Source organism: Arachis stenosperma, chromosome 7 (assembly GCF_014773155.1).
Source record: "Arachis stenosperma cultivar V10309 chromosome 7, arast.V10309.gnm1.PFL2, whole genome shotgun sequence".
NCBI lineage: Eukaryota > Viridiplantae > Streptophyta > Magnoliopsida > Fabales > Fabaceae > Arachis > Arachis stenosperma.
In genome coordinates, this window is record NC_080383.1 from 60,183,966 (window position 1) to 60,194,337 (window position 10,372).

At 36.9% G+C, this 10,372-nt stretch overlaps 1 protein-coding gene across 5 annotated transcripts; it reads right to left on the minus strand.

The window, feature by feature from the left end:
• Window positions 1–649: 649 nt before the first annotated feature.
• LOC130941241 (phosphatidylinositol N-acetylglucosaminyltransferase subunit A-like) lies at window positions 650–9,233 on the minus strand. Of its 5 annotated transcripts, none has more exons than XR_009070580.1 (12): window positions 8,739–9,233; window positions 8,224–8,292; window positions 5,115–5,295; window positions 4,446–5,018; window positions 3,955–4,109; window positions 3,664–3,754; window positions 3,385–3,501; window positions 3,195–3,298; window positions 2,705–2,795; window positions 2,362–2,614; window positions 1,607–1,767; window positions 650–845 (listed from the first exon to the last, which is right to left on the minus strand). XR_009070580.1 is itself a non-coding variant. In XM_057869670.1 (10 exons), the coding sequence occupies exons 3-10, from the start codon at window positions 5,229–5,231 to the stop codon at window positions 2,534–2,536; spliced, it is 1,329 nt and encodes a 442-aa protein (XP_057725653.1). In that variant the 5' UTR covers window positions 5,232–5,295; window positions 8,224–8,292; window positions 8,739–9,233; the 3' UTR covers window positions 1,924–2,533. The 5 variants fall into 5 exon arrangements, 1 of the variants encoding a protein (XP_057725653.1); XR_009070581.1 differs by lacking the exon at window positions 650–845 and adding an exon at window positions 1,442–1,460; XR_009070579.1 differs by lacking the exon at window positions 650–845 and having other exon boundaries at window positions 1,173–1,767.
• Window positions 9,234–10,372: the final 1,139 nt, after the last annotated feature.

The following is a 10,372-nucleotide window of genomic DNA, read 5'->3' on the forward strand; positions in this document are numbered from 1 at the left end:
TAAAGTCCTTGTTGACTTGAGCATTGGAATCTCTTGCAGGTACCACCCCAACCTCCTCACGAGAATTTAGATGACGGCACCTCGACACCAAATAAGTCAGACACTGCCTCACAATATTCAAAATTCAGAAAATACATAACTGATTATAGAGGAGGAGTATGAAACCCTAACTTCATAATTATAAATCCTATATGTCTAATTGCTTCAGATACATAGAAGGAGAAAGAATCAAACCTGAAGTCAAGTGGATGGGGAGGAGGAAGAGGATTGGAAGAGGGGCAACCGGTGGCTGCTGCAACGTCAGCAGCGATGCTCTCCAGTAGACGACGAGCAGCGAAGAGAGGGCGGAGCAGTGGAATGCGACGGCGGAGAGGGGAGAATGGACGCGTCGACAGTAACGAGAATGGACGCAATCACTTAGACGCAAGAGTGGAGAGGGGAAGGACACCGTGACTGAAGAGAGAGAATAACGCGGTGAAGCTGTGAGGGTGATGACGCAGTAACGATAAGCATTGAGCAAGAGGAGTGGCCGGTGGCGATTCGCAAGGACGGTTTGGTGCTATGGCTGTGACAGCTATGGGAGTTTTTGAACTTTTCTGGAGAGTTGGGGCTTGGGGACGGTGCTAAGTGGAGTAGTAAGAGAGAAGGGAAGACATTCATTAAGGTAGGGTTAGGGTTTTCAATAAGTGAAATTACTAAAAAACTCCTATATTAAAAATAAATTAAAGGTATTTAAGTAAAACTTAAGAATTTGGAGAATTATCTGGGACGAGACGGAGATCCCCACTCGAGTCCCCGCGCCTGTCTCTGAGGTAGCGTTTGGTAGATAGACAGAGACTGAAAGACTGAGATTGAGAGACGGAGATTAAGAGACAGAGACCGAAATAAATTTTAGTATTCTGTTTGGTGCAAAGTGAGAGACAGAAATTGAAACAAGAATAAAACTCTAATTTAATTTGCAAAAAGGATAAAATTGGAATTAATTAATTGAAATGAAAGTATTTTAGGTATAAATTGTTATTAAAATTTCAGTTTCCGTCTCTAAAAATTTCAATCCCTTGTGTCCTTACTTTTTGGAGGTACTGAAATACTGAAATTTTAGAGACAGACAGAAATTTTAGTACCAGTCTCTAAGCCAACAAACATGATACTGTATCTTAGTCTCCCAGTATCTGTCCCAGTAACTCAAAACAAACGCTACCTGAGGGATTTTAGTCCCATCCTCATCCCCACCGAAAAAATTCCCCGCCTTTGGCTCCCCATTCGGGACAGTCCCCATGGGGATTCTGTGCTTCGGAGAATTTTGACACCCAGCAAATACCATATAAATTTGAACATCTTTTTAAGTCTGAATTTCTTGTTGCATGTTTAAATCAATACATTATCACTTAAAAAGAAAAGAAGAGCTTTAAATTTATGCTCTCTGCTCTGTTCATGATTCCATCTCACCAACCTTGAACCTTCACATTACAACTAGCAATTAGGGGCACCAAAATCAAAACAAGCACCTAATTCCCACGTAATTTATGAATTTCAAGACTAATCCTAATAACTAGGGTAGAAGCTTTCAATCTCAATAAACATAAGTCCAAACATCATTACCTACCTCATTCTCTCCCTCCAAGTCTCATTTTCCGATGCCACAAAGCTATCAACACTTTTCTAAAGCGTTGGTACCCCAAGAGGAAAGGCGGATGGCGGAACAGAGCGGCGGTGCAGCGACAATCCAAAGAGAAAGAAGAAGAGGCTGTGTGTGTTAATGGTGAACTGCAAAACCAAACTCAATGTCAAATTCAAATTAGAAATTTTTTTTGGATCTAAATTTGGATTTAGTTCTGAATCCAGATCTGAAACTCTTTAAACGATTTGGATTAAAAAACTAAATTACAAAATTGATATAATTTGGTTGACTTTTTTTATTTAATATTGGTTTTTTTCAAATGATCTGGTTTGAATTGGGTTTAAAATCCAAAACTTGGATCTTTTTGCCCAGCCCTAACAGCGTTATGACCAAAAACAAAACCATTAAGTGTAGGTTAACAGGTCAAGCCAAATTTGTTAAGCAATTTAGGCAGTCAATTAAACTAGCCCAATCAATAAGCATACATATAGAGTCAATAGAACTATCTCAAACATAATTTTCATTACATGGAAGAGAGGATCTTTCTTGTGGGAATATTTCCGAGGAACAAAAACTGGAAGTCGCAAAATCTCGTGGAAGAAAGAACCTAAACTCTAAGCACCTCATAGAAAAAAAAAAATAAATCGTGATTTCAATTCCAAAGACCAAATTGACATGTTTGATTACTAAACAAAGTAAATGCTAACACATTGACACTATGTCACTAACAAAGCTTCTACCTTGGCTCACTACAATCTAAATGGCAATCCACATGCTTCATGCCTCTGATTTCTGGTGCAGAAGCTGCCTAGTCCAGCGATGCAACGAAGCCAACTGTACAATAAAATATCCTCTTTGTATTCTGCATTGCATACTAGACAGTAATGAAAATTCAGTATCACAATACGCATTTCATTCGATTTCTTGCAATGTCTCTTTGTTGGAGATGTGTGGAAGAGTTAAATCTGGAATCTCCTCAATGTCCTCTGCAGGCTAATAAAGTAGAAATGCAAGTAGTATGCTTATAGGCTAAAAACATAAATAAGCTAAAAATGGCAAGCATATCTAAGGCCACTAGTTTACCTGCCATAGTTCCAATAGCCGCCAAAACAAAAAATCAACTATCATAACCAGGAAAAACAGCTTTCCTGCCCACACTCCGCAATAAAGGTATCTGACAGAACACAGAGTATCAGTTTCTACTAGAACTAGCCCCTTCATTCCTTAAGTATGCTTTGATATCCGATTGACATCAATCTTTGAATGGAAGAGAAAAATCCAGAAATAATAATCAGCTTCATGTTCTGTTTCCTAATTCAGTAATCCAAAAAATTGTCCGCATAGCAAGAATAAATATAATAGTGTATATACTAAATGAAAAACCTAATGATTCCTTGCTTTGCCAGCTACCAACTCAACTAAATTATGTTAGAAGCAGAACATGTAATTTTATGCTCAAGTAATCAACAAATCACATTAAAAGAATAAAAACCAGATTTCCCTTTACAACTTTAAAGTGAAAAGTATACAATACCATTACAATCAAATTCAACATATAATGTTAAGAATGTACCGTGAGAGCCGTTCAAGTAGATTTTGATTGGGGCACTTCAAAGCACGATCATATACAATTTCAGTCCTTTTGGCAACATCATGCCAGTTATAGAGTTCCCTCATCTACAAAAAGAAAAAAAGAACAAAAAATTAAAAGAGAACTAGTTTTACCAATTGAATCAGGGACGTATCCCTCAAACAACAATCACCCGGTTGTGCATGACTTGTGGATCAACTTTTGGCAGCATTGATATTGCCCTTTCAATTGCAAGCACCATATCACCAGGATCAGGTTCTGCCAAAATGATCATGTCATCTGGTAAAACCTATACAGCAAAGAGTGAATCCATATCAATCCCTGCAAGACAGCATTCCAAAATTGTGGAATTGGAAAGAAACAGACTTTTGTAAGAAAAATTAAACTAATTAAAAAATAAAGAGCATTTATTCTCATACTGAACAGGTAAAAGAAGGAAAGTTGCACCTACCTCGGGAACTCCTCCAACACGTGTGCTAACTGTTAACAATCCACAACTAGCAGCCTCTAATATGGCTATACAGAAAGCTTCAGTTAAGGAACTGCAATAATTCAAACATTATTAATGATTGACAATAGATATGGATTGTAAATGACCTGAATGTTGAAGCTCTAAAAAATGCAAATAACTTGAGCTTCCAACAATGCTTGAATTCCAAAATTAGACAACATGGTGACATGTACAAATTCTAATATCATCAATTGGAAAGCTTAAAAAGAGGAAAATATAAGGAAGCAGAACCTGTTTAAGAAGATGTGTCCTGATATTAGAACAGAACGGACTTGTGCATGTGGCACAGCTCCCAACATTTCAACTCGATCTTGAAGAGAATGTTTTTCTCTCATCTCCTCCAACCGCACACGCTTAGGTCCATCACCTCCAATAATGAAACGAACCTACAATTCCAATTATCATCAGAAAGCAATGTGCACACTCCTTGGGAATGTTGTAGCCTTTCAAAGAGGTTCTATAGGAACTTCACATATTTAACATCCCACTACAGCTTTGAAAAGCAGCATTTAGACTTTTACACAAAGTAATATAACTTATACAGAGCAATAGAGCAAGAACCATAGAGAAATTGAAATGAAGAAAAACATTGCAATTTGAAGTACCGCAGAGATAGGTCAAACCATTCCCACAAGCGACCTTAGCATGGAATTACACTCAAAATACGTCATGCAAGAAAAACCAACAATTTTTTTCCTTATTTTTTTCAATCATCTACTCACATTGGGATGCAGACGGCATATGTCTGGAATGACTTCAACAAGCAAATCTGCTCCCTTGCGATAAACCAACCGGCTAATAACAACAATAACAATCTCCGAGCGGCTCGGCTGCACCACCGCTGGCTTGAACATTGCAGTGTCCACAGCATTAGGTATAACAAAAACCTTCTCCGGGGGCAGCCCCGACCGTAACACTGTATTCTCCTTGCTCGTATGCGAAACACATATGGCCTGACTCACATCAGCCAATGTGAACTGCAAGACCTTGTTCATATGTATGCTTCCAGCATCCGAAAATCCATAGAGAGAATGATCCGTGAATACAACCCTGTACCCCATGGTTCTAGAATGCATGAGAGCTTCATGACATAGAGTGGAAAATGCTTGATGTCCATGGACAATAGTGATTCTTTCTCGAATGAGAATGGCTCTAATAATGGGGAGTGAAGGAAATAGGGTTGGGAATGAGTTCTGCATAACAAAAGGCCTCCACGGAACATAGTAAACTTTCAAACCGCCAGTCATGTATCTAACCCCAGATCGGTTTCCATACGCATGAGTTACAACCACTACCTGAATTCGATACAAATTACGGAAAAAAAATTAACAGCATAAGCAGAAAATAATTAACTAACAAATTGATTGAATTACAGAGAATGTGATTATGACCTTGTGGCCTAGCTTGAGTAAGCACTGAGAGAGATAATAGATGTGGTTCTCGACGCCACCAAAGTTGGGATAGAAAAAATCAGAGACCATCATGATTCTGTGCCTTTTTCTATCCATTGATTAATCTGCGAGGCCAGTCTTGACACTTGTTCGTTGGGATTATTGGAGAAGACGCCTGAGACTAAAATTTGATTGAGAGAATTAGAGAAACAAAACACACGTGAAGAGAATAGAAGATGAATGAGAAATAAGATTGTGAGTGAAGTGTCTCCCAGACCCAACCCAATCATAGAGTTTTTCATCCAACGGGGATATAATTTATTTCATTTGGGCCTTCCTAGCGAATAAACACACGATCCATCTCTCTAGCGAATCTCACCGGCGGAGACACAGGAACCTTGGAGTGGTTGGAGAGGAGAAGCAGCAGTTGGAGGCAGAGGAAAAAGGTGAGGCTGTGGAGATCTAGGGTGAAAAATGATGGTGTTTAACTTAATCTCCTCTCCTACTGGCTACTTGTATATTTACTGTGGAACTTTCATCCAGGTGTCAGCCTCACAAATTTTAGGAATAAAAAAAAAGAAGGAAAAGAAAAGGTAAACCACAGGGATCCTTTTCTCTCTCTGGCCTGCTTCCTCTCACTCTCTCTTTGGTCTGCCCGTTGCAATCCTAGCTTCGCCGTTCTCTCTCTGGTCTGCTTCGTCGCACTTCATGTCGCGCCGGCTTTCCAAAAATGGCGACAGCAAACACTTTCCATTTGTTAGATGACAGAAAATCGCCGCAGCGGCACCGGCGTCTCCACCCAAGAAGCGTTCAGCTGCGGCGGCTCAGCAGCAGAAGCAGCAAACTCAGTTGCCTTCTCAAGGCTGGTGAGCATTCTATTTTGATTTATTGATTGGTTTATTCCTTTTTTCCCTTCTCTTTTTGTGTTGTTTGATTTGTTTTTCATTTTTTTTGTTTTTGTTGAAACTGTTGGGCTTTTCATTTGACATGTTGGCTTTTATTGATGGGTTTCAATAGTGAACTCAGATTTATATGTTCGGTATTTTTTTTGATTGCCCTTCTATATAAATTCATAAATTGCCATGCTTTTTCTTCTTAATTTGAAATTAGATTGAAAGGAGAAAGCAAGAGGATAAAGTGAAGAGGGTGCAACAACAGCAGGAGATTTTAAGCGTGTTAAAGTAAGAACTATTGAATTCCTTCTCAAAGAATATATTTAGTTAAAATTTATTTATCATCAGAAAATGAGAAGAATTTGATGAATAATATTCTCTTACCATTATAAATAAGATCTTTGGATAATCATAAATCCTGAAACAGCTTTTAATAAAATCTGTAACTTAAAAGTGTTATACATGCTGCTTCTCCTAATTGATTAATTTTTTTTGGAGATTAAAGAAACGTGCCTTCATTGTACATAAATGCATACACTTTTTTTTAATTCTTAGTTAAAACGCGGCAAATTTTAGAGCTTTAGCAGCAACTAAAAGAGAAACATGTGCATAAAACACAATGATCTTGAGACATAATAAAAGCTATATACACTCCATATGCAAACACTTCAATTGCTTCCCAAATAAAGAATTAATTAGGTCTCTTCAAGCCTTTACTCTTTTGTGATACCAAAACATGAGTTTGACTCTAGCGTTGCTTTGCTTAGCTTAAGAATTTGTTTCTTGATTTCAGAAAAAAATAATAATAATAAAAGAAGAAGAAAATGATGAAGAGGATTTTGGAATTTTAAAATTAGTTGATGAAAGAAGTGAAGTTTTTTTGGAAGAAAAGTTCAACTTCTTTCTCTATAATAATAGGGGAATGTCTTTGGTGGAGAAGGTATCTTCTGGACTTTGGTAGACCAAGTAAAAATATTCTTAATGTGTGGCTCAGATTAATTTTATATACAAGTTTTCTATAATTCTATGTGACCCAATACTTACTTTAATTGCAAACCAGTATATTGTGGTTCGGTTATTATGGTTATCTCTCTAACACATAATTATTATGGTTATCTCCTATTTTTTCTCTATTTTATTTATCCATCTACTTCACGTTTTTCATCTTTAGGAGATGGACACAATTATTGTATTTATTTTCATCATATAATTTGAACATGTACGAATTTTTTATTTTTTAAATTTAAATCAATCCAATTCAATCTATAATTTAATCTAAAAATTTTTATGTACCTTTTTTGAGTATTAAAGGGGTGTTCGCGGTGCGGTTTGGTTCGGTTTTTGAGAGAAATGTCATCCGATCCAATCATCTAATTAAACTGTGATTCGGTTTGGTTCGATTTTTTTATTGAGACCATCCGAACCAAACCAAACCAATTAAAATTGGTTTGGTTCGGTTTGTTCGGTTTTTTCAATCAATTCAAAATAAATACTACCGTACTATTTCACAAAGTCATAACATTGAAATTGTCAAACACAAATACACAATAGCTAACAAAGTCTTGATCCAATGAAATTTAAAGACAAAAGGAATTCAATTACGACAATTAAAGAAGTTTAAAAATTCAATAGTTAACACAATTGAAAATAAAAATAAATTATTTAAAGATAGCCAAGTTATGGTGTTTTCAACAAAACAGCTAAATTTTTTTATATTAGATCTAGTAAGTGCAGGCGTGTCCTTAAAATCAAAAGTTTATAGAGGTATAACTGTGAGCTTAATTCAACAATAAACAATTCATGGTACATCAATTTCACTAACTATATAAATTTTAAACAGTAGTTTGAAAAGATAAGAGTTGTTACGAGACTCCAAGTATAACACACGGAATCCCAAACCATGAAATATGAAGCAATCCACAAATTATACTCATGCTATTTAATCTTATTTCCTGATCAATCTAAAAGCTGTTATGTGGATTATGCATGAAGACAGAACCATAGCTTACAACTAAATTATCAATGAATGAACATCATAAGCCACAATAAATTATCAGCAACACAAGCTTCAAACTTTAACCGCCAATTATCACTAACAGAGCATCATACCAAAAGGGTTTTCAAGTTAGAACTCATAACCACATAAAAATCAAAGACTTTTCACCAAATAAAATACATTACAAGGAAGAACACAAGAGAGAGATGATTAGGGGTACCAATGACGAAGGAGACTGAAGAATGGAGAGAGAGTGTCCACAAGAGTCGTTGGAGAGTTTCAATGAAGACTGAGAAACAAAATCAAGAGCAGAAACACAACAATAAATAAATTAAAAATAGAACAATACCAACAATAAAGTAATCCAACAAAAGTAATTCAACAATATCCAATTTCTCATGACATATACTAAATCATTAGATACACTGACTGAGGTAATCTAATACTTCAAACATGCTTCCATTATCTCATTATTCAAATTTATCTTTTGCCATACTGATTTCAATAACCAGCAACAATACCAACAACAAAATAATTCAACAAGACCAACATTACCTGACAAACAGCAACCAACAATGAATCAATAAAACAGCAATTGGTAAACAATGAATCAACAAACAGCAAGTCAGCAACAATGAATCAACAAACAACAATACAAACAATAAAGTAAACAATACCAACAAACCGCAACAATGAATCAATGATTATTGAACAAAAATTAGTCAAATTACATACCTGACTCGATGGCTCAGGCTACATATTGACTTTAAATGACTTGAATTGATGGCTGGGTGGGGGACTGGGAAACGCTGCTGGGTGGTGGCGTCACTGGCGTGGTGCTGTGCTGGCCTGCTGGGTCAGTGGGTGGTGGCGTCGTGCTGTGCTACTGCTGCGTGGGTGGCCAGAAACGGTGCTCTGTCCGCTGGGTGGTGCTGTGCAACTGCTGGGTGCGAGCCTGTGAGGGTGGTGCTGGTTATGGCTGGGGCTTCGTGGTGCACTGGTGGGCGAAAAGGTCCTGGGAGCAGTGGGTGAAAAGGCTTCGGTGTTGGGAGGAAGGCTTCGAGGTAGTGGGAGCTTGGGAGGAACGGCCTCCCGCCGCCGGCCTCCAGACTCAAGAACGTGGGTAGGGTGCACCGGTGTAGAGAGCGAGATTGTAGAAGAGAGCGCTGGGTTTCGATTGGCGGTGGGGGTTAGGTCGCGCAGCGCTCATTTGGGGAATTGGGGGTGGGGGTTAGGTCGCGTGGGGGATTGGGGGTGGGGAGGGGTGGGGTTGGTTTTTTTAGGGGTTTTGCTTTTCCGGTTCGGTTCGGTTCGATTGGGGTTTTCATGGTCAGAACCGAAAACCAAACCGAACCGAAAAACAATAAAACATGTTTTTTTCGGTTATTAATTTATTCAGTTTTCGATTTTTTCGGTTCAATTAGTCGGTTTAGTTCGGTCCGGATCTGTTTTGAACACCCCTTAATTAATTAAGTATATCCATTTTAATCTTTTTTACTAACTTTTTTAATTGATTTACAATAAAAAATTCCAAAAAAATTAGTCAAACAAAAAACCAATGAGAATTGTGGAGTATTCAGAGTTCCCACTATAACTGAAAACTCTCCAAATCATGATCCAGTATTGCACCAACCATACTGTTTAACATCTAACTCCTACCAAAAGTAAATATTAAAATAATTTCACATGATAATAATAATAATAATAATAATAATAATAATAATAATAATAATAATAATAATAATATTTAAAAAATTTATTTTTATATTATTATTATTATTATTTTAATAAAAAATATGAAATTTTTCATGTGTCAAAGTTGCTAATAGACACCTGCGGCCAAGTTAGCATGTTCTTTTTTTTTCTTTCTGGTCATGGCCAAATAGGCCCGGGTTGAGTATAACCCGCCCAATCTACAACCCGAAAGAAACTCCAATTCAATCTTCTTCCTTGTAGTGTCGTTTTTTTCTTCTCCGATGTCAACATCCTCATCTCCAGCATCCATTTTTTTTTGTTTCTTCACCTCAGTCGGAGCCACCTCAACCTTCTCATTAGTAGTTAATTTTTGTCTATTTGATCACAGTAACAAATTAGTATATAAGACAAAAAAATGATTACGATGCTATGTAAAATAAGCCTAACCCATTCAAGGATTCGACATATAAATGCACAAAAAATAAAAGAATTTTATCTTATTGAATTTATTAGATGCGGCATTGTTGTTGTTCAAGTTGCCAAGGAATGTCTGCTGCTTAATTTTTCTCAATATTTTTTTCCGGTTGGTCACCAATCGATCAAGTTTTTAAAGAGTTTCAGTGTCAACAACCTCAATATCAATATCAAACTCAATTTCATTCCTGCTTCAGATT

What these genes read in the sequence shown, in the direction of transcription:
- LOC130941241 (XM_057869670.1), bottom strand. Translation starts at nt 5,231, where the DNA reads ATGGATAGAAAAAGGCACAGAATCATGATGGTCTCTGATTTTTTCTAT. An exon ending in TATGCCGTCTGCATCCCAAT is followed by an intron (nt 4,110 to 4,445) that starts GTGAGTAGATGA and finishes TTGGAATTGTAG; the next exon opens with GTTCGTTTCATTATTGGAGG. An exon ending in CTACTTGAACGGCTCTCACG is followed by an intron (nt 2,796 to 3,194) that starts GTACATTCTTAA and finishes GTGTTCTGTCAG; the next exon opens with ATACCTTTATTGCGGAGTGT.